The 27052-nt window shown below is 43.4% G+C and overlaps 2 protein-coding genes across 4 annotated transcripts in view; one reads left to right on the top strand and one right to left on the bottom strand.

Moving 5' to 3' along the window:
- The window catches only part of atp1a3a (ATPase Na+/K+ transporting subunit alpha 3a), a 29276-nt gene extending 12532 nt beyond the window's left edge, over window positions 1-16744 (top strand). Inside the window, exons 2-21 of the mRNA XM_061254817.1 lie at window positions 872-985; window positions 2504-2563; window positions 4572-4775; window positions 5205-5318; window positions 5619-5753; window positions 6234-6351; window positions 8093-8361; window positions 9530-9728; window positions 10800-11044; window positions 11278-11470; window positions 11896-12208; window positions 12645-12795; window positions 13067-13235; window positions 13359-13513; window positions 13724-13847; window positions 14380-14525; window positions 14716-14846; window positions 14987-15088; window positions 15215-15306; window positions 15584-16744. Of these exons, the coding sequence (XP_061110801.1) occupies window positions 872-985; window positions 2504-2563; window positions 4572-4775; window positions 5205-5318; window positions 5619-5753; window positions 6234-6351; window positions 8093-8361; window positions 9530-9728; window positions 10800-11044; window positions 11278-11470; window positions 11896-12208; window positions 12645-12795; window positions 13067-13235; window positions 13359-13513; window positions 13724-13847; window positions 14380-14525; window positions 14716-14846; window positions 14987-15088; window positions 15215-15306; window positions 15584-15612 (3063 nt within the window). The 3' untranslated portion in view covers window positions 15613-16744. The remainder of the gene's footprint in view (window positions 1-871; window positions 986-2503; window positions 2564-4571; window positions 4776-5204; window positions 5319-5618; window positions 5754-6233; window positions 6352-8092; window positions 8362-9529; window positions 9729-10799; window positions 11045-11277; window positions 11471-11895; window positions 12209-12644; window positions 12796-13066; window positions 13236-13358; window positions 13514-13723; window positions 13848-14379; window positions 14526-14715; window positions 14847-14986; window positions 15089-15214; window positions 15307-15583) is intronic.
- Window positions 16745-21653: 4909 nt separating this feature from the next.
- On the bottom strand, window positions 21654-26128 carry LOC133137252 (prenylated Rab acceptor protein 1-like). 3 transcript variants are annotated; one of them, XM_061255412.1, is made up of 6 exons: window positions 25858-26128; window positions 24637-24762; window positions 24098-24310; window positions 23612-23709; window positions 22650-22751; window positions 21654-22462 (listed from the first exon to the last, which is right to left on the bottom strand). In XM_061255412.1, the coding sequence occupies exons 2-6, from the start codon at window positions 24705-24707 to the stop codon at window positions 22374-22376; spliced, it is 573 nt and encodes a 190-aa protein (XP_061111396.1). In that variant the 5' UTR covers window positions 24708-24762; window positions 25858-26128; the 3' UTR covers window positions 21654-22373. The 3 variants fall into 3 exon arrangements, with proteins under 3 accessions (XP_061111396.1, XP_061111395.1, XP_061111398.1); XM_061255411.1 differs by having other exon boundaries at window positions 25862-26127; XM_061255414.1 differs by lacking the exon at window positions 25858-26128 and adding an exon at window positions 24925-25026.
- Between the last annotated feature and the right edge of the window lie 924 nt (window positions 26129-27052).

Genomic DNA, 27052 nt, shown 5'->3' with positions numbered 1-27052 from the left:
GGGTGGGAGCTGAATGAGCCCATCAGGGAGCGGCTGTTCATCCTCAGGTTTCCTCTCTTATGTCAGAGTTGAAACCAGATGTTTGCTGATGAGCTTCCACTTCCACTGGAGTGGCCATTAAGCTCCAGTCCTCCGTAGACTCTGTAGCATGCGTGACCCATCATAATGCTGTAGGAAAATGTTGTGGGCAACTTTAAGCAGAAGATAATATATTTTCCGGGACATAGCGGCAATAATAATGCAGATCCATAATTTATATCAGTGCATTAATATAATGGTCTGTGTACACTTCTGAGGGATAACATAACTGAGGGAACTGGCATGAGTAAGACACACGGTCAGCAGAAGCTACAGTAAGATGTTTCTTTCTGCACACCTCAGGCTAAGTCTTAACATCTCCAACAGTCTCTTATGCTGTTGGAAAGAGTATGTCATCACCCCAATAGGCACAGAGAACTTATGTTTGTCTTGAGTTTATCTGTTTGCTACTAATAATAAAATATTAGATTTCTATGTGGAAAACACAGCAAAGTTACCCCTCTGTATAGAGAGCCAGGAGAGAGAGTGACATCATGCATGTGAGCTTGTGTGTGTATTTTCGAGTGGTATGTATGTTACTTTTCTTGCTCAGCTTACTTCCTGGGATAAATAATCGTCTTCGGTGTGTTTGCAAATTACCTTTTAATACGACCTAATTCCATATAATTTATGAGAGCGACATATTCATACGCGGTTGTCTCCGCCCTGAGAGGAGCATTGGAGTGGATTTTGAACAAATCCTCACCGAAATGTGAAAGACGGAGGAGTCTGTTGATGGGGACAGGTCCTGGCCCCCCGGTCGGCTCTGACCGGCTGTTTGTCTCCTCTGCAGTACGGCCGGTCAGACAGCTACCGCGTGGCCACCACTCAGGATGCGGACGATAAGGACTCTCCCAAGAAGAAAAAGGGAAAAGACCTGGATGACCTGAAGAGGGAAGTACCATTGGTGAGTGCAACCACGGGTGGACACACACACTCATCTACACACAAACACACACACGCACACATACACACTTACATGCACACAAACATCTACACACACACACGCACACATACACACTTACATGCACACAAACATCTACACACACACACACACACACACACACTTACATGCACACAAACATCTGCACACAAACACACACACATGCACACTTACATGCACACAAACATCTACACACAAACACACACACATACGCATACATTCACACAAACACGTACACACAAACACAGACACACACACATGCACACGCACACACACATACATGCACACAAACACCTACACACACACACATACGCATACATTCACACAAACACGTACATACAAACACACACACACACACAAACAAACAATCAAACCAACTCTCAGTAGCTTGGACTGTATTGATCTAAGCTGGACACTCCACCACAAATAAATGATAGCTGCATAAATCTTCCTCGCCATAATCTTGGTCTTGAAAGCAAAACACAAGATGAAGTAACCTCCTTGGTTTAATTGGTTTAGAAGGTCATGGCATTAATTGAATCAAATGGCCTGGCTTGTTGGGAAAAGATAGATGCCATTAGCTAAACGACGCCAGGGGACTTAATTTCTTCCTGGCTGGCCTCTCTGACTGATGTGTCAATAAGCTTTTATTGCATCTTATTTTTCTGTGATTGTAAAACCCAAACTTACCGAATCATATTATGCGAGTGCATTTTCTGAACAGTACAGATACTACTCCTGAATACTGGATATATGGATGCATTGCTGTTTCATGTACTCAAGGGCATTCTTTTCAGTTTAGCTCAAAGGGATTCTATCGTGACTGAAGTAATGACTTCCAGTGTTTCAACCCTATGCCACTCTCTCTCCCTCCCTCTCTCTCTCTCTCTCTCTCTCTCTCTCCGTTTCTCTACCTCAACCTCTCTCACTCCCTCCCTCTCTCTACCTCTCTCTCCCTTTCTCTACCTCAACCTCTCTCACTCCCTCCCTCTCTCTACCTCTCTCTCTCCCTTTCTCTACCTCAACCTCTCACTCCCTCCCTCTCTCTACCTCTCTCTCTTCCTTTCTCTACCTCAACCTCTCTCACTCCCTCCCTCTCTCTACCTCTCTCTCTCCCTTTCTCTACCTCAACCTCTCTCTCTCCCTCCCTCTCTCCACCTCTCTCTCCCTTTCTCTACCTCAACCTCTCTCACTCCCTCCCTCTCTCTACCTCTCTCTCTCCCTTTCTCTACCTCAACCTCTCTCACTCCCTCCCTCTCTCTACCTCTCTCTCCCTTTCTCGACCTCAACCTCTCTCTCTCTCCCTTTCTCTACCTCAACCTCTCTCTCTCCCTCCCTCTCTCTACCTCTCTCTCTCTCCCTTTCTCTACCTCAACCTCTCTCTCTCCCTCCCTCTCTACCTCTCTCTCCCTTTCTCTACCTCAACCTCTCTCTCTCTATCTATCTCTCTCTCTCCTTCCCTCTGTGTATCTGCTGTTCCAGACGGAGCACAAGATGTCTGTGGAAGAAGTGTGCCGGAAATACAACACGGACATTGTCCAGGTTAGCACCGCGGGCGCCTGACTGGGTGACTGACACGTGAACGGCGGCCGCGCGGTCGTTAGGAACGTCAATCACTAACGACGGCGTTAGCAAAGCGCTCACCGTGGTACATGATGTCAGATCTATCATCGGTGCAGAGAATTACCTTTAATGTCATTTTAATGAAAGCATGACAGAAACCATTTTCTTTGAGGGCCAGACAAAGAAAAATCAGTCAAGTGATCATGCCTTGATATACAGTAGCCTGCAGCGATGATTATACACGTAACACAATGAAGATAAATCAGAAACCAAGTACTATTCAAGTATTCATTTCATGTAATATTGGTTCATCGTAGATGAAAACAAGTAAACAGAGAGCTCCTAACATCGTGCCATCGTGGTTAACACTGTGACACTCAAAGTTTGTGTTACCTTAATAACTGGAACGACCATCAGAAGTAATTTTGCAGACTAATGTTGCTTCAAACCAGTTTAAACAAATTGTTTAGCATCAACAATCATGGAATGAGCCTTCAAACATGCATTAATGCTATGCAAAAGTCAAAAATTAAACCACCTGTCAATGTAATTGTGGGAATTATTTTCTTGTTCTCATTGCCTACAATAGTATTGTTCAATACATTTTCACCAAAAATGTTTAAACTTTCATTTTTAAAGAAGTAATATATTAGGACACCTTTTAGACAAACTACACTAATGCATACAAACTCTGAGCACTCTCTGATTGCCATACATTATCTCCACATTTAATGCACGTTCCTGGAGAGAACCTCATATGGATGCAGAGGAAGTACTAGCTTATTCATTTTGTGTTATCAGCTAGAGAAGACAAATTGAGCAAGGTAGTTGATCTGAATTGCTTCAGTAAACATCTTGCTATATACAGCTGAAATATTCTTAAATTGTTATTCTAGCTGTCTACCACAGGATATTGCAGTTGGAAGTAAATAATGAGTCTGAGCTCAAAGTGCAGACTTTCCCCTGAATAATTGTTGAACTGAACCCAATTATTCAGGAGAAACAGGCCTTGAAGTGATCCATCCATATCTGCTATCTGGCAACAGCATTATCGGTTGAGGCTCATTTGATACCTTGGACCCTTTACTACTTAAAGCCATTTACCCAAGGAATGTATATGTATCAGCATAATTTACAGATGAATTTAGTCTCACCCCCCATTTCCCATAGAGATCCATTCAAATGCTAAGAGTTGTAGTATTACTTGTAGGACAACCAGAAAATAAGATATTGAGACTCTGATGATGTTGATTGGTCACGGACATCAGGAAGTCGTGGCATGCAAAGGATATGCAACTAAGTATACAATAATGCTAATTTAATCTATGATTATGTTAATTTGTCGAATTATTTTGGAACCCCTAAAATTGGAGGGGGCTATGTATGAAAAAGGCTATAATTCCTACACTGGTCATCCGATTTAGATGTAAATACCCTCAAGTTACACTCTAATAACTTAAAGACACTCAGTGTAATGTCCAAAAGAGAATGTCCTTGGTCCTGATTGGCCCTGACCTTGAATTACATATTTATCCACTTTTCTTCCATAAAATTTAGCAAACACATCAATAAGTTATATTGAGCCATTATAAATATCTAGTATTGGCTTAATTATTTTATTTAAATTAAAAATATATAATTTTCCCATTAGGCTGAATCCACTGTGGCCATTGCACGAACCATATAAATTTCTCTCTATAGGAAACGAAAGAAATCATTTATGGCACAGTGCTGCCATCTACTGTTGCAGTGGTGGAACTGAAATAATTCACATTCATCTAGGAATATCTTTGAATTATACTGAATAGTGAACACACATTTTGAAAGACTGTTCACATAGCTAAAGAAATAAGAGCACAAAATCTACAACATAAAAATGCAATGTAAGAAGTTCTAAGTGAACGTGGGCACATCATTTCCATTATTCTCTTTCTCTCAATCCCCATCTCCCTCTACCTCTCTTTCTTTCTCTCGCTCTCTCTTCCAGGGTCTGACCAATGCGAGGGCCGCGGAGTACCTGGCCCGGGATGGGCCCAACGCCCTCACCCCCCCTCCCACCACGCCGGAGTGGGTCAAGTTCTGTCGCCAGCTGTTCGGAGGCTTCTCCATCCTGCTGTGGACCGGAGCCATCCTCTGCTTTCTGGCCTACGCCATCCAGGCAGCGACCGAGGACGAGCCTGCCGGGGACAATGTGGGTCACTGCAGGGACTCACTCCGCAAGACACTCCCCAACACACTCCCCAACCCTCACTGTCTCACACTCACTATCACTGCCTTCAAATAGTATCTGTTCAAGATTCACTTTGATCATTTTTAATGCATACTTTAAGACATGTATGTATGGTTGTGAGGAATTGACTAAATTGAGGGAAAAAGTGAATTTCAATTTCAGTTTGGTTAGTTTAGAATGTCATTTCCCTTTGTAGCCATGTTTCAATTGAAATGATTTGCAACATAAAAAACAAGAGGAAGGATGAAGTGCATGAAACAAGTTGCACCTCAGGAAAGTAGCTCAACTGTATCTGGAGGTCTTTAGCTTCAGTTGTTCTAAAGGGACAGCAGTGCGATTCAGTTAGGCTGAGTGAATGCAATCTAATATCTCTCCTCCTCTCTCTCTCAGTTATATCTGGGCATCGTGCTGTCCGCTGTGGTCATCATCACCGGCTGCTTCTCCTACTTCCAGGAGGCCAAGAGCTCCAAGATCATGGAGTCCTTTAAGAACATGGTGCCCCAGGTAACGGGTCCCTCTCTGTCCACTAGCATAGCCCCCCTGACTCCTTCATCATTGGTTAGGGTGTAAAGTATGTGGGGTTAAGGTGTTTCTCTGGTGAGTATATCACATATTGTGCATCTGTGGAAACAGCGTATGTGTGTTTGGCATGTGTATGAGGCATAAGTTTGTCTCTGTGGTAAGTGCGTATGAGGGGTTAATTTATCCTCTGTGGTTAATATGTCTCTGTGACACGTGTGTTTAAATGTGTCTGTGGTCAGTGTGCAGTGTTGTCCTGACCGGCTGCTGTTGGTTTGCCTGCAGCAAGCCCTGGTGATCCGCGAGGGAGAGAAGATGCAGATCAACGCAGAGGAGGTGGTGGCTGGAGACCTGGTGGAGGTGAAGGGGGGAGACAGAATCCCTGCGGACCTCCGCATCGTCTCCTCTCACGGCTGCAAGGTGCTGACCGCGCCTGCTATTCAGTGACCTGCACTAGGGGCTCGTGGCTGGAGCACCCAGTAAACAACGAGTCATTATCAGGGCAGGGATTAAACCAGCAGTCCCACAGTAGGCCACATAACTACCTGGAGTTTCACCCAGGAGGGGTTCACTTAGCGGTTGCGAGGGGCACTCCTCATTGTGGGCAAGAGCGCCCCCTTAAGGTGACCAGGCAAAATAGATATAAGGGGATTCATTACTCTCTTCATAGACACTGAGGATTTTGTGAAAATTATGGTTTGTAACCTGTTTCACTGACAATTGTCAGGGATCTACAACATAAATATTCAAATATTAGTATTTCAAATACACATTTGGTCCCGGTAGGCCTTTATAATGTGCTGTGTAGGAGGTTCCACACTGTTCACACTGGCTGTATGTCTGCTGGTGTACTGTCTGCTGGTGTATGTCTGTCCTCACAATGAGTTGTTTTTCTAACAGGTGGACAACTCCTCCCTTACTGGAGAATCTGAGCCCCAGACCCGGTCACCTGACTGTACCCATGACAACCCTCTGGAGACTCGCAACATTGCCTTTTTCTCCACCAACTGCGTTGAAGGTGCTGTATCCATGACAACTGCCTTTCCATCCATTTCCGCCCCAGTCTGTTCCCTGAATTTTGCCTTGCTCTGTCACATTCTGTGAGCTGGCTGAGCTAGAGATGCTGTCATGGCAACGACAGCTTCCTCCATTTTATCTATCTCCCATTCTGCACACAATCTCTCTCTCTGTCTCTCCCTCAATCTCTCACTCTCCCTCTGGCTTGCTGCGTCTCTCAGCTTTAGTGCCAACATCCTCTCAGACATCACCACAGAGCCACTTCTTACCTTCACTTCTTAATTTGACACTCAATTCCAAGCTCCATTGGTTAATGGGCACCTGGGGCCTTTTTTCCGAAAAGTAATGAGCACTTTTAATGCAGCACATATTTATAATTGGATCTTGAAATGAATTGAAGCTGTCTTGTAAAAATCAATAACCATTTCAAAATGGAGCCCAGGGAAAGTCGTAATTAGACGTGCCAAGCCGTCACCAATTAAAGAGCTCTATAAATCTAATTTGAATTAAATGTTGGGTTTGCCAAATAACAAAACAAAAGCAACCAAACGCCATTTGTTAATAGCAAGTCCAATATCTGGCTTTTAGCAACATATTCAGGATCAGTGTTCTCAGCCCTAAATCCCGACCTCCAAATCATTAAATATGAAACAGTAACTGATGCCGGATCAGCTCTTGTGGTCAGTAAATTGATTCCTCAGCTGAATGTAGCAGTACTGTGGTATCATGCTCACAAAAATGCACTTCTGATACAATCTCAGGCATCAGTGTGCTTAGACACAACTCTATGTAGTTATTATGCTTAGAGATAATCACGTCTTATGTTCCTGGTGTGGTTTGAGACAGGGCAATCCAATTTGTGTAGCATGCTTTAAAACAATCCTGTCTGTGCTTTCATGTATTGAAAAGCAGGAAAAAGAGGTCAGCCACATGCAATATGAGTGCTGTTATAAGTTAATTGAGTGTGACAATGGCCACTCACTCCACTCACAAGCTGAAATACTTTACACTTTGGGTCCAGTTGCATCAGGGGAGTGTTCGCTCCTTGTGCCAGATATTATTCTTTTGTCCAGTTGAGGCTTGATATAAACGTGATGGACCTTGGCTTGCAGCCACATTAGTTATTTATTGTGAACTAAGGGACGTGAAGGCCAAATCTACCATTCCTATGTGCAGCTGCTTTGGCTAACTCTTCTGCTAGCGCAGTCAACAATCTCAATGACCCAGTCTTTCTGTCATTAAGGGACTGTAAGCCAGGCACATCCTAACATCCTGTAGGTTTTCACTCCAACCCTAACAAAACACACCTCATTCAACAGCTAGGGATCTCATTGAGCTGCTAATTAGTAATGGTAAATTAACTGCATTTATATAGTGCTTTTATCCAAAGCAATTAATGCGTCTTATTCACCAGACACAGACACCAACAGCAATAGGCTGGCATGCAAGAAATTGGGGGTTTTGTGTCTTGCTCAGGGATACTTCGACACAGCTAGGGCGGGGAATCGAACCAGCAACCTTCTGACTGTTAGACGACCGCTCTTCTTGAGCCGATGTTGCCCCACTAGTAGTATAATCAGGTGTGCCAGGGTAGGGTTGGAATGAAAGCATACAGGATGGTAAATGTCCAGGAACAGCGTAAGGCAGTCCTGCTGTAAGTATTTTTCCGTATTCAGAATGCCTGTGAAGCTCTCAAACAAAGCCAGTGTCGTATGGCCAGCTCTGACTCGCCCCCCGCACAGGTACGGCACGTGGTATCGTGGTCTGCACCGGCGACCGCACGGTCATGGGTCGCATCGCCACCCTGACCTCCGGCCTGGAGACCGGCAAGACCCCCATCGCCAAGGAGATCGAGCACTTCATCCACCTGATCACGGGCGTGGCCGTCTTCCTGGGCGTCACCTTCTTCGTCCTGTCCATCGTGCTGGGCTACTCCTGGCTGGAGGCCGTCATCTTCCTCATCGGCATCATCGTGGCCAACGTGCCTGAGGGGCTGCTGGCCACCGTCACTGTGAGTCCCCAACAGTAACACAAACTCACCGCGTCCCGAACACGTCCATTCAGTGGTAGTTGTGGTTTATGGTTAGGGTTGCTTATTGCTTACTGACAATCTCAGACACCAAAACATTTTGATTGATGTGGACTAGACCAATAACTATAGAGAAAACAACAAGTAACTACACAACTTTCCTGTTTTCGGAGCAGTATTACCATGTCACTGTACGCTTTTATGGATCTCGTATTTGACTACATTAAAAACGGAAGGAATTATACTTCACACGCTCACACACACACACACGGACCAAACCAAAGCTGAAAAGCATTTTTTTTTGTTTTTCGTCATAAAAGCACTGTTCGGAGCATGGTGAGTTTACATTACTAATGTTGTTGATTTCCGTGTATAATTAATAAATACTTCATTTATTTATATCTTCAGATATAACCAGCTTTAACCATTTTGAAACAAAGTCAGCAAGACAACTTGTTAAAATAAACAATGGTAATAATTAAAATAGTAATTATTGTAAAAAAAGTAAAAAAACAACTAACAATAAAAGGTAGAAAAAACACCATAAAAACAATGGCAAATGTATACTTAGTTTAAAGAACATTTTTAGAAATACAGTAGAACTTCAGAGATCCGAAGCTCAGAAAAAAGTCTGGTCAACCAAACAGGGTAGAGAATCGGACATATAACATCAATTCAAAGTTACTGCGAACGAGGAACACAAATTAAATTAAAGCTTAATGGCTGTGGCTAAAAAGTAGCCTTCAAGGAAAGTACCACTTTTGACATCAAAAAGGACCAGGACAAATTTTGCTGTTGGATGGAAGTGAATGAAGTTTAAGTTTAAGGCCTTAGGTTTACAATTTTGCCCATTATTGGTTATTTGATGCTCATATGACAATAGCCTGCTGTTAAATGCTATTGGTTTATAATGCCATTGAGGTTATTGGAGGCAATTTTTTATTATGACTCAAAATTAACTGAACTGAAATAAATATTTCATTTTGTAAAATTGTGTTCGGTTCTCTGAGGTTCTACTGTATGTAGGGAGGTTTATGACCATGACTATCATGTGACCGTGAGTTGTTCTCCGGTTGTCATGGTGCTGTGCTGTCCTGCAGCATGTGGTCGGTTGGCTAACCTGTGTGTGGCTCCGCCCTCCCCTGGCCAGGTGTGCCTGACCCTCACAGCCAAGCGGATGGCCCGTAAGAACTGCCTGGTGAAGAACCTGGAGGCCGTGGAGACCCTGGGCTCCACCTCCACCATCTGCTCCGACAAGACCGGGACCCTGACCCAGAACCGCATGACCGTGGCCCACATGTGGTTCGACAACCAGATCCACGAGGCTGACACCACGGAGGACCAGTCCGGTGAGGCACTGTGTACACTGTGTACATACACACATACAGTACAGTACAGTACAGTACACATGTATAGTGGGCTCCAGAATTATTGGCTCCCTTGATAATTCTGCACACTGTAAACTGTAAACTGTAAACTAAAAAATAATAGTTGACATAAGCTTTATGTAAAAAGTAGTGCACTTTACCAATGTATTGTATGGAAAATGTATATCCCTAGTGAATCACTGCTTTGTTAGTCATTTTAGCATCTTCACTTACACTTTTTTTAACATGTTCCTAAGACTTTTGTACAGTACTATTTCTGTAATTTTAGGTACATATTACAATTTAGGTATAAATTGGTGCAAAACCAGGACTGGGCTGTCTGAACCCTGTTCCAAAAACAAGGGCTGATCTCCATTCCAGCTAATCTCAATTCCTCAGGTGTGTTTCAGCAGTTAAATGACGAATGACTGTTCTCTGGGAAATGACAGTATCTGCCTTGCATTCTTTGAGCAATAAATCAGAATTTGGAGCGATTTTTGCTCATTAATGTCCCTGAACCAAATAGATTATATTAAAATTCATGAGTTCATTTTAATTTGATTATTCATTAAAGAGTTGTTATAAATTTTGGGGTGTTTAATTAAACAGCTAATTAAGCTTTAATGAGATGACTGTTCCAAATTCAGATATTAGCAAAAATATGAAAAAGATTGCCTGTACTTTAGTAGCACAGCAAAAGGCACACAGAGAACTTCAAGCAAAAAAGAAAGGGATGTCAGACTTTTGTCCAGGAGGGAAGAATGTTTTTTGTAGGCTTTTTAGGTTCCTCAGCAGGCAGTAAAGGCCTTGGAAACAAGGCGTGGACTCTTTAGCCAACCAATGGCTGAAATTAAGTGTCAAAACCCAGAACAAACCATGGTCCATGGTACAGGATTTCAGTTTGAGACCCCTACACTAGGGTATGTCAGAGCCAGGACTAGCAGAGTGTGTGGGATTAATTTAAAGGCAGAATGGAGAGTAAAATATAATGAATGTGTTTTGGCAAGCCAGGGAAATGGACCCTCACTCGTGGTATCATTTCTCCTTACACAGGAACCTCTTTTGACAAGAGCTCCACGACCTGGGTGTCGCTGGCACGCATAGCCTCCCTGTGCAACCGCGCCGTGTTCAAGGCGGGCCAGGATCACATGCCCATCCTGAAGCGGGATGTGGCCGGCGACGCTTCGGAGTCAGCCCTGCTTAAGTGCATCGAGCTCTCCTGTGGCCCCGTCAAGGCTGTGAGGGAAAGCAACAAGAAGGTGGCCGAGATTCCCTTCAACTCCACAAACAAGTACCAGGTCAGTGAGACTCAACCTTCCCTGTTCAACCACAACAACGAGAAGCATCGGGACAATGTTAACCCTATTCAACCGCACCATTCAGAAGCACTAAGGCAACGTTAGTATAATTCAACCAAACAAGAAGTAATGAGGCAGCATTAGCTTAGCCATTTAAGCACACAAGTGAGAATTTACTGTCAACGTTTACCCTGTTCGACCATGTATTGACCTGATCATTGATATACCTTCAGCTCTCTGTGCACGAGACCGAGGACCCCAATGACAACCGCTACTTGCTGGTGATGAAGGGCGCCCCTGAACGCATCCTGGACCGCTGCACCACCATCCTGCAGCAGGGCAAGGAGCAGCCCATGGACGACGAGATGAAGGAGGCCTTCCAGAACGCATACCTGGAGCTGGGAGGACTGGGCGAGAGAGTGCTGGGTAAGGCACCTGAGGGAGAGCAGATAGGGGAAGAACGTTGCAGGGTTACAGGGTAAGAGAATGCTGGATAAGGCAGAGGGAAAGGACAAAGTGAGGAGGATTGTGAGAGAGTAGATGAAAGGGGACGCAAGAGAGGGATGGAGGCTGAGAGACAGAGAGAGAGATAGTGGTGGGTGAATGGGGAGGCATAGTGTAGTGGGTGGGAAAGAGGATGTCTAAACACACGAGCAGTCTGTAGGCGAGTAGTATTAGTAGACGTTAATTGTGCTTTGTAGTCACAGACTGAATCACACACCAATTTACACTGAATGGGGTATCGAGAGAAAAATATCTGCGCTGGAGTGAGACATGGAGATAGGGAGATAGACGTGGATTTAAGGGCACGTCTCACCCCAGGTGATGCCCCCCTCTCTCTCTACCCGCAGGCTTCTGTCACGTCCTGTTGCCAGAGGACAAATACCCCAAGGGCTTTGCCTTCGACTGTGATGACGTCAACTTCCAGACAGACAACCTGTGCTTCGTGGGCCTGATGTCCATGATCGACCCGCCGCGTGCCGCCGTGCCCGACGCCGTGGGGAAGTGCCGCTCCGCCGGGATCAAAGTCATCATGGTGACCGGGGACCACCCAATCACAGCCAAGGCCATCGCCAAGGGCGTCGGCATCATCTCCGAGGGCAACGAGACTGTGGAGGACATCGCTGCCCGACTCAACATCCCCGTCAGCCAGGTCAACCCCAGGTAAGAACTTACACACACTGCAAAAACATAAGAACATAAGAAAATAAGTCAATCTCAACAAGTAATTTAGTCTTATGTGTATACTTATCTAATCTTATTTCTATTACTTTGTTGCTAAAAAATACAAAAATATGGCTAATGAGGTGAGATGGTCCATTACTAATTTCAAGATGTACATACATGGAGACACATGGAACACACATGGCCTCAGTCAGCCTAGTCAGCGTGAGGTCACACATGTACATGTAGATACTGACATGCCCTCAATTAGTTATGTCATCCCCAGGTAATACACATACACTTGCAACTTGTAGATACTAACATACTCTTGATCAGTCGTGCCAACCTCACGTAACCAAGCACAAGCATGCACAGTCACAGATGGTGGACATTAAGCGTCATTAACTATGTGTGTGTATGTGCTTGTGTGTGACAGGGATGCCAAGGCCTGTGTGATCCACGGTACAGACCTGAAGGACCTGAGTCAGGACCAGATGGACGAGGTTCTGAGGAACCACACTGAGATCGTCTTCGCCAGGACCTCCCCCCAGCAGAAGCTCATCATTGTGGAGGGCTGCCAGAGACAGGTGAGCTTACTGAGAAGAGCTTCAACTTCAGAGTCTCAGAGTTACTGAGGAGAGCCTCAACTTCAGAGTCACAGAGTTACTGAGGAGAGCCCCAACTTCAGATTGTGAGAGTTACTGAGGAGAGCCTCAACTTCAGATTGTGAGAGTTACTGAGGAGAGCCTCAGAATATCAGAGTCTCAGAGCTTACACACGGTCTACAGACAAGTCACCAGCAGAAAAAATCTTCCAGAAATTCCCAAAATGGTGACTCCTCTCTTACCCTTTCCTCAGGGTGCTATTGTGGCTGTAACAGGGGACGGTGTCAATGACTCCCCTGCACTGAAGAAGGCTGACATCGGTGTTGCCATGGGGATCTCCGGCTCAGATGTGTCCAAACAGGCAGCTGACATGATCCTGCTTGATGACAACTTTGCCTCCATCGTCACCGGTGTGGAAGAAGGTGGGGACGGGAATGGGGTATGTCCCCTGGGGGCAGGGGATTGCAGACAGACAGAGCCACCTTTGATTGGCTGGGTTGATGAGTCACGGTTGATGCAGCCTATGCCACTTTGCTCCTCTGCAGGTCGTCTGATCTTTGATAACCTGAAGAAGTCCATTGCCTACACCCTGACCAGCAACATCCCTGAGATCACACCCTTCCTCTTCTTCATCATGGTGAACATCCCTCTACCCTTGGGCACCATCACCATCCTCTGCATTGACCTGGGTACTGACATGGTGAGAGCCAGACTGCACACACACATCGCTCACACACTGTACACGCCCTATACACTCTATACAATCACTGTACACACCCTATACACACCCTCTACAATCACTGTACAAACCCTATACACACCCCCTACAATCACTGTACACTGCATACAGTACATAGTTTCAAATTAATTTCTTGCCACAAGCATTTTTAATGTACCTTTCTATCACCAGGTGCCAGCCATTTCCCTGGCCTATGAGGCAGCTGAGAGTGACATCATGAAGAGGCAGCCCCGAAACCCACGTGTGGACAAGCTGGTGAACGAGAGGCTGATCAGCATAGCCTACGGGCAGATTGGTGCGTCCTTCACAACCAGTCGAATTGAAACCGGGCAAACCTTAACTGGAAGTACACCATTTCAGTATTGTGTAACATATCAGGGATTGGGTGTGCAAGTGCCCTGCCTATTACGAGACAACACTGCAAAAGCCAAACAACAGTTCCATCTTAAGTATTTTAGTCTTATATTTAGACTTAAAATATTATTTCTTTTTATATTTTTGTTAAAAGGATTGTCAATGAGGCGAGATGTTTTACTAATTTCAAGATTTACCAGTAGGGTCAGACTATTTCACTTGTCAAGCAAACAGTAACTGAAAACTAACTAATATTTCCAAATTAAGAAAATAAGATTTTAAGTCTCATTAAAAGACTGAAATACTTGTTAAGATAAATCTTTTGTTGTGTGCCAGAAGTTGGTGCTACATGTAGAGTAGCTAAAATGCACATGCTTAAACATTATTCCCATTAAGAGAATGATATTGACATATTCATATTGACATGAAGACCAAGCCATACATGAACACCGTACTCTCTATAACCTGTGCAGGTATGATCCAGGCTCTGGGTGGATTCTTCAGTTATTTCGTGATTCTGGCGGAAAATGGCTTCCTGCCCTCTGTGCTGGTGGGAATCCGCCTGAACTGGGACGACCGGTCCATGAACGACCTGGAGGACAGCTATGGCCAGCAGTGGGTCAGTCCACAAACCTAGCCCTTCACACCCTCTCTCACTCTTCTATCTCATTTTCTCTGACTGTGTCCACCAAAGGACAAGAGAAACACTTCACCAGTACTTCATCACGAGTAATACCACTGTTCATAGCAATCACATCATTTATGCCTTTCACATAAAAAGTCACATGGGCAATCTCTCTCTCTCTCAGACCTATGAGCAGAGGAAGATTGTGGAGTTCACGTGTCACACAGCCTTCTTTGTCAGCATCGTGGTGGTGCAGTGGGCCGACGTCATCGTCTGCAAGACCAGGCGCAACTCTGTGTTCCAGCAGGGCATGAAGTGAGTGCGCTCAACGGCTCTGCCTGAGTCTGTATGAGTTTATGTCTCGGTGCAAATCTCTGGCTCTCTGCCTCATATTTACTGTGCGGTTGTGTCTGGCATACATTAGTGTGAGTCTCTGTTTGTGACCCCCCCGACAGGAATAAGATTCTGATTTTCGGGCTGTTCGAGGAGACTGCCTTAGCTGCCTTCCTCTCCTACTGCCCTGGCATGGATGTGGCCCTCCGGATGTACCCCCTCAAGTGAGCCCCTCCAAATCTATTAAGCACACACACACACATACACACAGCAGTATAGCACCATATCCATCCGGTGAACATGCTGTGACTGTGTGTTAAACCATTTCTCTTTCTCTCGTGTCTGCCCAGGCCTAGCTGGTGGTTCTGCGCATTCCCTTACAGTTTCCTCATCTTTGTTTACGATGAAATACGAAAACTCCTCCTGCGCAGGAACCCTGGAGGTACTGAACCAGACCGACGACCCATACACACACACACACACACACGCACACACACATGCACGCACACACGCACACGCACACACACACACATGCATCCATGGTTGCAGTACAAAAGCAGTTTTACTGTGTCCCTGTGGAAAATGTATTTCTGTATGATTGAATTCTGTTAAATTATTCATATTTTCATAAAATGGATGCACGTAACATTGGAATATCTTGCCTCTGAAACCGTACTGTAACAGGGACTCACTCTATCTCTCTCTCTCTCTCCCTGTAGGTTGGGTGGAAAAAGAAACATACTATTAAAAGATCAGTCTTTACTCATCCCCCCTCATCCTCCCTATCTCTCTATCTCCTGCCCCCCCCCCCCGCCCTCATTCCCTCTCAAGCAACACACCAGTCTAAAATGGCGAAACTAAAACACAAGAATATGTCAAAAAGTACTTGCATCTTTCGCTCACAATCGAAGAAGAGGAGAGAGGACACACTGCCAGAGAAAAGAGGGACACGACCTGCCATGACTCTTGTCCTCCCTCTCTCTCTATCTATCTCTCTCTCTCCCTCTCTCTCTATTCTCACACATTCCATCTGTCTCTATGCCCAAAGACTACAGCATAAGACCTACCACCAGAACTGTTACAGTCTTTATATACTCTTCTAGTACTGTTCATGTGTGCTGTTACACTGCAGTGTGTACTGGATAAGGGTGGTGTTACACGACTCTATCTACAAAATGGCAGCTGTATATTGGTAACGTAGAGTGAAGGAGCCCTAGTGTGCCGTGAATGTTTCAGTTCTGTGAATATGACATTTCCCCACTGTCCCCTTTCACCCTCCCCCCCCCCCCCCGCCCCCATTAATTTTCCTCCATATTATATTCATATGCCCACCTCCCATTCAAGCCATTGAGAAAAGGCGGACCACAAGAGCCAGTGAAAGAACCGACCAATCGTACTACTAGCCTCCTTCCGTCATAGAGGAACAAGGGCATGTTCTCACTGGCCGCCGCTTTTCTCCTCTTTCCTGCCAGTTCGGTCACAGTGATGTCATCGTTCTTCTTTTCTTAACCACTGAGACTGAACAATTTTTTTTAAGACACGTTTTTATTTCAGGGGGGGTGTGTGAGAGTTGACTCCCTCATTTGGACATGACCACTCTTCCTCTTTCGCACCCTCCTTCTCCCCCTTCCCTCCCTTTATCTCTCTCTCTTACTGCCAGTCTGTCTGTCTGTCTGTCTGTTTGTGTGCACTGTGAGAACCATTGTCCTTGTTGACTTCCTCCCCTGTTGGAAAAAAAAAAAAAATCAATCTTTCTGTGTTCTAGGAAAAAAAGATTTCTCCTTCAATTTCAATAATTAAATAAAAAGGAAAAAACAAAAAAGGACAAAAAGAACTTGCAAAAATGACAGAAATGAAAATAAAATGAAGGATCTCTCTTTTTTTCTGTTTGGGCTCTGATTTGTCTTTTACTGGGTTTTTCATAAAAAGCCGCAAAGCTTTTCTTACAGGAACGGATCAGAAAGCAGGCTCCTGCCATTCCGAGTGTCCACAGGCCTGTAAGGCAGCACAACAGTATCCATCAGCACAAAGTTCAGAAATAAATAAAACAAGCCCTGCGACCCTGGGCCAGTGGGCCTGCTCCACAAAACAGCATTACTTAGCCGGAGAACTGCATAGAGTATCCCACTACCTGCATTGTGGAATAGACCCTAGCTGAGCTGCAATATCTGATAGTTGTTGTTGTCATTCAACACTTAGCTGATCAGTTAAAACATTTGATTGCACAGTTAACCATCCTGGGTCTCTTCCACAAAGCAAGATCACTGAGTTAGCTGGTTATGTTCAGCTAACTCAGCAATACTGCTTTTTGATATATGCCCCCAAATCTGGAACTTGGATTCAATTCCTTGCATAACCATAAAAACTATAACCTAGAACAGGCTCACCACTCTGCATTGACCACTACCTAGAAATATCCCTCAATCTCAAGCCAAGTTGTCCATTGCCTGAATTTATATACAGCCTGAATTTATATAGCATCTTTATCCAAAGTGCTGTACAAATGACACCCATTCACACACACTCACACTAACGAGTGTGTGAGCCAATGTCGTCCTCCAGCTTGGAATGACTGAAGTCTTTCCATCATGGACATTTCATGGAAACCTTTTATATAATCACTTTTCACTTCTACTGGGCTTTATGTAACAGGCATATATGAAGAGGGCAATAAATTTGGTAACTATTTGAAAACTGTTATGACCCCGCTTCTCTGTGGATACAAAGTTAAAGTGTTAGTGACTTTTACTCGAAAAAAAAAAAAGTTATTTAATATCACGCTGGCCAGTGGGAAGATCACTGAAACAAAACAAGTTTGCAGTACAGCAACCTTCAACACACTGATCATATGCCAGGCCAGCCAGATAAAATACGCTCTGAAGCCTTGACTTGACGCACATGTCCATCTTATCTGTGAGGTGCTATCTCTTTCTTACAGGATGACATGTTCATCATCACATGCCTAACAGCATACAGAACAAACTGAACCCATCAAAACGTACCCTTGATAAGGGTTAAGTATGATGCACTATACAGAGGGATGTCACAAAGCTTGCTTATACATGCTAGTATGTGTTACGTCCAACCAGACACTTTCACAAGGTTTTTCTCCTATAGAATATGCAACTACATTTTTTCCAACACATATTACAGTTTTCAGTGATTTAAATAGCAATTAATGGCGGGGTTCAATGGAGATGAACACGTTTTGTGGTGAATCCTACAGGAGAAAGAGCTTAAGCATCTGCAGCAGGGACTCTTCTAGCTTTAAAAATGGCATCACATTCGTTATATGAAAGTAATATAAAACAGTGGACAGATTAAGCTTTGAGGTAAACTTTATCTACTATTTACTTGTCAATTTAGGCTTCTGATAATACACAACTCAATTATTATCGGAATGAATGGCTGTGAGATTTCATGGACACTGTATAGAATTCAGAGGTATAATGTATAGGTCTCTGTTTTGCTCCAGAGACAGGAAATTGGCTGGTTAATCTGTGCTTAAAATAGGAAAGTAATACTACCTGCATGATGTCAGAATGGCTCAATATTGGCTCAATGTTCTTACCACTACAATGCATAACTGCGATAATGAGGGCATTTGATCCATGCCAAGACTATTATTTTCAGGGTTAGTTACTGTTGCTATGTAATTAACTCTCAGCAATTTGTCGGCAAAATGTTTTTTTTGTTCTTTCAGTAGGTGTTCAAACGACTTCCAAATGCACTACTTCATGATTAAAATTGCACAGAATGTAGGGTGGTGTCTAAAAAATAACTACATCATTAAAATGTTCCAGAAATAACAGTAATCTCTGTTATACAAGTCATCAACAAGACTGCACAAGGGTGTGATCTATGACAACAAACCACTATATGTCCCTCAGTTAAAATATCAAAAAGACCGATGTTGGTGGCTTCCCTGCAGTTATTGGCTGCAGTTGCCTTACATTAACGTTTCTCCTGAGAACTGCACAAACAACTGAACAAGGGTTCTCTACTGAAAACATATATCCACGCACAGGCTTCACAACTACAGTACATATATGGTTGCTCTATTTCGCAAAAGGACCCTGCACAGTATACAGTACATATTGTTTCTCCATTTCACCAGTGAACACACACACACCAAGGGTGTAGCTTCAGTCTGAGTATTGGGTGGGTTGAAATGCATAGACCCTGAGAACTGAATCTGGGTCTTCTCACCCAGAATAAATGGTTTAAAACAACAGCAGTGAAATGATAATTTCTAGCGAATTCTGAGGGGAAATGCAATATTTCTTCCTGTTGCTTTATTATATGAAATACTTTTTTCTCATCATCCTGCCACAGTATATTATTGGTGGTGGTGGGGGGGTATTTGGTTGGGGTTTTCGTTTTGTAATATTGGGAGGATGTAACCCCTTATCCCTCATAAATTACAGCCTTGACACACACACACACACACACATACAGCTCTAATCACAGAGGCACAGACACACACTCACTCCCTCCCGCTCTCATCTCTCCTCTGGGTGGATGTCCTCCAATCGCACGGCATCACCTCCCATCTCTGAGCAACGCGCTGATCTCTCTGCTCCATTACTCTGTATGACTAAATATCGATCGGCTGCCTCTGCCGCAGTGTGGAGAGAGGCAGGGGGGAACATTCTCCGAGGTCATCTCCTTGGCAACAGGAGGACGGGTCACATGGTTTCCATGGCTCCTAGGTCACAGGCGTGTGGAAGGGTGGGGGAGGACTCACAACTGGGCTGTGTTCACACCAGTAAGAAATAAGCTTTTCCCATTTAAGACCAATTCTGTAACACAAAAAATAAATAGAAATCAATCAGAGGTCAGACCTATGAAAGAAAAAAAACATAAATAAATAAAGAATAAAGAAAATAAATCATTTCATTAATAGGCACGTGCTCCAGTTCTTACAAATGCTTTTTTCTCCAAACATCACACCAGGATAAAGGAATATTTGATACCCACATCCTTTTGTAATTTTTTCCCAATGGTTTAAACTGTCTTTATTCATAACCATTTTACTACCGTTTCAGCATGCCTTTAACAAAATCTTTCTTTTCCCGGTTTTGAAGTATACGACCACATTCTTCCTCCATAAACTGTGGTGAGCGCAGCCAAGCACAGGTGCTACCCCCGGCTGGTTTATTTCACACTAGCTGAGCTGTGCTGCCCATGCCCTTTAATGTGTAGCTGGCGCAGGCACGCTGGTAGCCCCATCGATCAGAAGAATCACTGGTGTGCACTGAGGACAGCCTCGCCAACTGTGAGACTTCCTCTCTGGGCTACACTAAAGGCTATCATGCACTGCCTCGCGGAGCTATCAGCCAGTCAGCGGGGGCTATCGGGTATCATTTCATACCAGGTGTTTGGGCACATCTCACGGAAAACCAATATTTAGCTGCATAAGCTATCCAGCAGCCCTGTCTGTAGCTTTGGTACTCATCACATGATATAGTAGCAACATAGTAAGTATTGCTTTTGTTAATATTTGAATATAATATTTGAGTGTTCGAGAAGTATAAATTAGAAGAGAAAGTGTATTCAGGAATACTACAGTAAATACGACTACGTTATTCACAGCACTTAGATAAATGGATACGGAGCAGTGAATCAGGCAGGCAAATGCAGATGTTCCCAGCTGTCAGTCAAGTGTTGTTTTGATATGTTAGAGCAGACAGGCAGTCCTTGGAGGCCAGATCTCTGCTGCTCAGCATGCTGTGACCTCCAGCTGTCATTCCCCAGCTCCCCCTGCCCCATCTGGCAGCCATAACGGACAGGTTACCCAGAATACACCCTCCCAAGAACATCCTGGGTGTGTCAGAGACAAGATGGAAATATTCATTTACACTGACGCAATTTGAATCGAATGCAGCGAAAGGATAGGAACAGCATTATACAGTGGCTTCGGAAAGTATTCAGACCCCTTCACTCTTTTAGGCCTACAGACTTCATGGCTTGGTTTTTGTCCTGACATGCGGTATGAATTGTGAGACCATATATACAGGTGTGTGCCTTTCTAAACTATGTCCAATCAATTAACTTTGCCACAGGGTGACTCCAATCAAGTATAATTAAAGCAAACATCAAGGATAATTAAAGCAAACAGGATGTACCTGACCACAATTTAGAGTGTCACAGCAAAGGGTCTGAATACTTATTAAGACTTCAGTTTTTGATTTTAAATTATACCCATAACCAGGGATAAGTGCGCTGAAAGACCCTAGAGGGAAGTACAATTTCAACTGCTACCTGTACAACAAAGATAAGGACCAGGGCCTATTTGAATAATTTTTTTTTCTTTTTTTTCTTTTTCTAAACAAACAAATAAACAACAAAGCAAAAGTGACCAAACTTTATCTGCTTACCTAGCCAACTAAAAATACTGATACACAAAGTAAATCACAGAAAGACAACAATTAAGGTTCACAGGGAGGTACGGAGGGATGGGGAGAGGTGCTGCTTGTTTGCACTTGAAGGTGGGGAGAGATTCTACAGTTCTGACCTCAACAGGGAGTTCATTCCACCACCGTGGAGCCAGAACAGACAGTAGTCATGAGCGTGAGGTGGAGGTTCGGAGACAAATGTTTTAAAATACATTTTAAAACATTTGTAAAGATATTGCAATAGTTCACAAAATATGTGTAAATACACAATTATTGCCGCTTTCAGATATTGCAAGATTTATTTTAAATATATAATTTTTCGGAAAGGAACACCTTGCACTACATTTGTGTAACGAGACACTGAAACCCCATAAATACACACAATCCCCTGAACAGGCAAACAATGTTTATTGCACTTCCCTGTGGTCAATATAAAATTTTACACAACTTTGTAACAGCCAACAATACATACCAATATAAATAGAAAGAACTGAAGTGTAAAATTAATAATATATAAACAAGCAACATAAAAATAACGGTTGAGAAGACATAACAATTACAAAGCGGTTCACAATGCCCTTGTTTGTCAAAACGTCCAATTAAGCACAGCCAATCCTGACAAGACCAGGGTTAGACATAAACTCATTGATACATAACAAATAAGGCTCTATTTAAAGATGTATCAGTCTGTGCAAAGGGATGGGTAGTATTTGAATTACATACAGAAATATATAATTGCACGTATGCATTTAATGCGTAATACAGGTTGCTTGACATTGTAAGATTTATAACTCAGCACCGACGTTCAAAGCAACACATGGTTCCACCATTTTGTAGTTCATAGATAAATGTTCTGGGAAGCATTTAATTTTTTGCAAGAAAATACATAGTATTTAGTGTACTTTTGGACACCCCAGCGTTTTCATGTGCTTAATGAAATGTAAGTCTGTAATGCACTAATCGATAAGAACCATTCCGTACGCATATCATTCAGTCCGGTGTTGAGCCATCAAAGACATTGTAATTAACAGGGTATGACTGACAGAATAATACTAATAGATAGGCAAGGAATATACTGTGATATGAGAAGTTAAGGCAAATGGGTCAAAGGTCAGACAGGCTCCATCATAAGGTCGTCCTCTACTGCGCCGTCCATCTCCCGGAAGGCAGCATGGGAGCCAATCACAACCAGAGTAGCCCCTGAGAGAGAGAGAGAGGGTAGAGAGACCATCAACCTGCAGCACAACGACGAGACCAAATCCAACCGAAAGAACCCACGCGTGAGAGGCTGAGCTCATCGCGAAGCTGACGAAGCCTACGTGAGCTGAACGCAAACCAGGACGGACAGCTGGACGGACACAACGGAGGTTAATGAGGCCACGCTCACCCAGGATCCAGAAGACGGCGGTTCCAGCTCCAGCCAACCAGAACACAGGAGAGGACAAGGACCCAGCCAGGGAGAACTGGTGCACTCCAGTAACCTCCCGCCCTGAGGGTGCAGAAATGAACTGATACATCTGCATTGCTTTCAGGACCATTCCCTGCATACTTCAGTCACAGAGGAGCCAGGACATCTACTCGTATGTGTGAGTCATGATCAGTCACAAAGCTGAATACAGAGATAAAAGATAAACCATATTCTTAGCACACTATTTAGCTTTTGGCCCAGATACCTACAGCAGGTGGCAGAGGTAACGAGTGTGGTTGCACTTTAACAGACTGTAGGAGTCAGATTTGCAGTATGATCACCTCAGCCCTCAGAAATGTATTCCAATAACAAATAACTATGGATCCTTTATTACAAGCTTTATGCCAATAATATATCAAATCTTAATAAAATTGATGAAATGTATTTGTACTGCACTATATGTCACAAGACACTTCACAACAGTGGCAGCAGCAGCGACAAGGTGTTGAGGTACAATAGGTAAGATCTTTGTGTTCAACATTGCTACAAGACCATTGTAAATCCCTTCCTATCACTGACATGTTGACATCTACCTGTGTTTATAGTCCTTAATTCCATGTTTCAAAATATGCAGTTGACGGGCCGGCAATATGTACCAAAACATCGTACAGCTGTAAAATAATTCAAGCTTATTGGTTAAAAATTGGTTCTAATTGCCGCAGCCAATGGCATTTCAACTTCAGCGCGCAGCCAATGGCGTTTCAATGTCAGCGCGTTCACAGAGAAGGGGGAGGGATAAACAGTGTTTTGGTTTGTAGGTTTGTTGCCGCAATTCCTCTCTTGACCGTTAGAAGTCCAAAATTACCTATTGTACCTTTGAGCACTTTGAGTATTTTTAAAGTCAGCTTGGATAAATTGTCTGATCAGACGCTCTTTCTCACCAAACACGACCAACTTGGACTCCAAAGACTTGAGGTGGATGGCGTAGAGGATAGCTACGAACACAGCCAGGGCTAGGAGCAGCATGGGAGAGCTGATGCTATGAAGGGAACAGACAGGGACCGTCAGCAAGGCCAGCTGGCCACTCCGATGTGGTTCAAATAAATTCATTCATTCATTAGAACGCTGAAGCACAACCACACTGTGTGTCCATGTTGTCCTCTAGTTCCTCAGATCAAAACGGATTGAGGGAGGGGCAAGAGGGCCAAGCCGAGTCAGAACAAAGCCGGCAACACTAGTGTGTCCGCCAGCTAACAGCAGACATGGCCAACATGGCTGATAGGTTGTTTGTTTCCTGTCTACATTGGAAAGAGGCCAAAGAAACACATAGAACTAGTTGGTTCAGATGCCTCAGAGACACCTGACTACATTACCCACAGTGCTTTCTCCCAGTGTCGAAGGCAATGTGTGAGTAAAGCGGGGCTTACATGCAGTAGAGGATCAGCCCCAGGAAGATGAAGGTGTAGTTGCTGTTGTAAGTGTCTACGTTGCGCACCACCCTCTGGCAGAGCTCTCCGAAGTTACGGGGCTTGGAGAACCTGCGCTGGTCGACAAACCCCGCCCACGGCCGCATCGCCAGGCGACGCCGGTCAAACCACTCCTTAGCAGCGCTTCCTGACATCCCTCTGGGAAGCCAACTTCTGGGGGTGGGAGGAGAAAAAACAACTCAACTTTGTACAGAGGTAAAAGACGAGCTGAAATCAAAATTCGCTTTTTCCGCTATTTAGTCAATTCTTCATAACCATATGAATAGATCTTAAAGTATACACTTCAAAAACACGTACAGAATTGTCATACTTGAGTATTTTCACACCAAAGTTCTTTTCCACCCACTTCCTGGAAAACGAGATTTTACGTCACCGTGTACCAGTGGGCCTATATGTCGATCAAATGTCTGTCAATTTTCTGTTCCCCTCCAAACAATTATTTCCAAATATAAGTAATATAAATCATAAAATCTGCTTACTTCCCAGCTACACCCATGGCAGGCTGCTCTCCAGCATCTATGGTGAATGGATCCGCAGTCTTTCCTGCCATTGCTGTCCTCTTCCCGCGGCCTCAGTATGAGAATCACTGGGAAAATCTTAGGTGCCTGTCATAGAAACGAAGACATTTTATTATATTTTGTGGTTAAATCAATTATTCAACTAAGGATACACTAATATCCGCCTGCTATAAGTTTCCCTATACTGTATTGCTATTTGTAACTTTCTTTACCAACTTTACTACTAGCTAACGATGTCTTGTAACATACCATTTTTTACTCATTGATCTTGGTCTTCGTGTTGTAACATTTACATTATTAATAGACGTTAACGCAGCCTGCAGAAAACAAAGCATTTAACACACAATGGTCTTTAACCTGCCATTTCGGTAAGGTAGTCTTCTGATTCACATCACGGTTTTGCTTGTGTTTTGGTGAAAGATGGTGACGTTTTAAACAATCATCGACATATTGGTAGACATGTTTTTATAATCATTAAATAATGTTGGTAAAAGATGGTCATAGAGCACCATAAGCAGAGTTAACGTTAGCTAAGCATGCTCGATATAGACATCAAAATATGGCGGCAAGTTCGGTCGTTCGGAGAGTTGGGTCGTGACATTACCCCGATGTAGTCAGCTAGCTAGCAATCACGGCTAACGAAACACAACTAGCAAACGCAGCTTACCAGTTTAGCTAGTCACCACTAGTTACCAATACTTCTCGCCGTTATTGAAAAATATTGAAATCTGAAAATATTGAGCACTTTCACATGCACTATAAACAGCGTGCTATTTTGAGAAAATATTCTTATGGTTAATGTTAATATTATCGAACATTTCATCTAGCTATAGGCTTGCTAAGGTTTGCCCCAACTACGGTTAGCTACCACCAGCTAGCTATCTAGTTCTGAGGCAAGTTGTTTTTCTGTTGAACATACGACGCCAGTCTTAATTTGGTTCGAAAGCGATGCTAGTGAGTGCCCAGTTCAAATCCACTGTCAATGTTGCTAGCTAACTTCTCTAAAATGACATGTCTCAGTGTTACATTAGTTAGTAAAATGAAGTCAACTCGCCAGTGCTACGCAGGATTATCGTTACACCATTAATATCTTGGAAAGGTACTGTAACTGGCAACTTGCACGAGATGGTTAGCTAAAAGTCGCGTGCAATTAGCAATTTTCGAATAAATGTAAGCACATACTCACAACTCTACAAACGATGCAGTTTTCTCAGAGAGCCACAATCTTTGGTTTTCTGTTCCGGGTAGCTAGCAACGTTAGCAAAGTTACTTAGCGGATGTGATGTAGGGGAATTCGATATATTCTCCACGTATTTGGGTTCGTGTCAGTTGCCAGCAGTCCAAGTTATGTAATTTGAACGTAGGTATTGTATATACAATTGGGTGTCGATTTATAGGGATTTAGCGTTTCATGCCAAGTGTTGTCTGTCTGCCGTCGAAAGCCACAAGACAATTGCGCACACTCCACAAGTATGGGGAAACATTTCATTGCAATTTCATGCAATGTCTACAAAATGTATTGGCTCATTAAACCAAAATAAACACAACCAGAATGCGAGACAGTTGATTAATATCATTATGGATGTTCTATAAATTCTGGCAAGTAATTGCAATAGCTTTAAAAAAAAAAAAAAAAATTCTCCGCTGATGCAAAATGGCCTATTTTCCCAACTTGCTCATGTTCCCAAAAACAACTACAGTGTACACCTGAGAATTCCTTGATAGAATTTCACAAATCAACCAGTTCCCCTGCAAAAATGACAGAAGATGGCCATTTTGGCTTATATAATTTAAATAACGGATTGCTTATTGCCATTGTACACAGACAAAAATTATACAAAAAAGTACAACTATTTACTGCGTTGATGCGAATGAGACAATGTACTGTCTGCTGAATTTCTACTGAATGTCCATTAAATGGGATACTGCACATGAGATGCAACTCTGTACTGGGATGGAAGATCTTAAAGTGCAGGGTAGTTATTCAGCTGAATTTCCATTGATTTCGGATATTTTTTACCATTATCTAGAATTACCTTTTTATGTGTATTTCCCCCAAAAGATTCACTATTATAAGCTAGCATCTTATATTGAATTAGGAAATTCTCAAAATTCCCAAACTTGCTTCCCATTGAATGTTTCCAGAAAGTTCCCTGGAATTTACCGGCAATTTTTCGATCTTTTTAAACCCTATGCAGGCCTATTGGTGAGCCGTTACTTCTAGCTTCTCTTATGTATCTATTTTATTAGGCTTTTTAATGCAATTGCTGTAGGCTGCAACTGCGTAATGAAATAGTCCACTAGATTGCATTTTTGTAGCCTACCAGCAAAGCTGGCTTTTGTGTAAATAATGTTTGACTGTTTTCACACAATAAAT

The sequence above is a fragment of the Conger conger genome, chromosome 9 (genome assembly GCF_963514075.1).
Source record: "Conger conger chromosome 9, fConCon1.1, whole genome shotgun sequence".
Lineage (NCBI taxonomy): Eukaryota > Metazoa > Chordata > Actinopteri > Anguilliformes > Congridae > Conger > Conger conger.
The sequence above is the reverse complement of the archived record's forward strand: the minus strand, read 5'-3'. Positions and strand labels throughout refer to the sequence as shown.

What these genes read in the sequence shown, in the direction of transcription:
- LOC133137252 (XM_061255412.1), bottom strand. Translation starts at nt 24,707, where the DNA reads ATGGCAGGAAAGACTGCGGATCCATTCACCATAGATGCTGGAGAGCAG. An exon ending in GGGCTGATCCTCTACTGCAT is followed by an intron (nt 23,710 to 24,097) that starts GTAAGCCCCGCT and finishes TTCCCTTCATAG; the next exon opens with CATCAGCTCTCCCATGCTGC. An exon ending in CGCCGTCTTCTGGATCCTGG is followed by an intron (nt 22,463 to 22,649) that starts GTGAGCGTGGCC and finishes TCTCTCTCTCAG; the next exon opens with GGGCTACTCTGGTTGTGATT.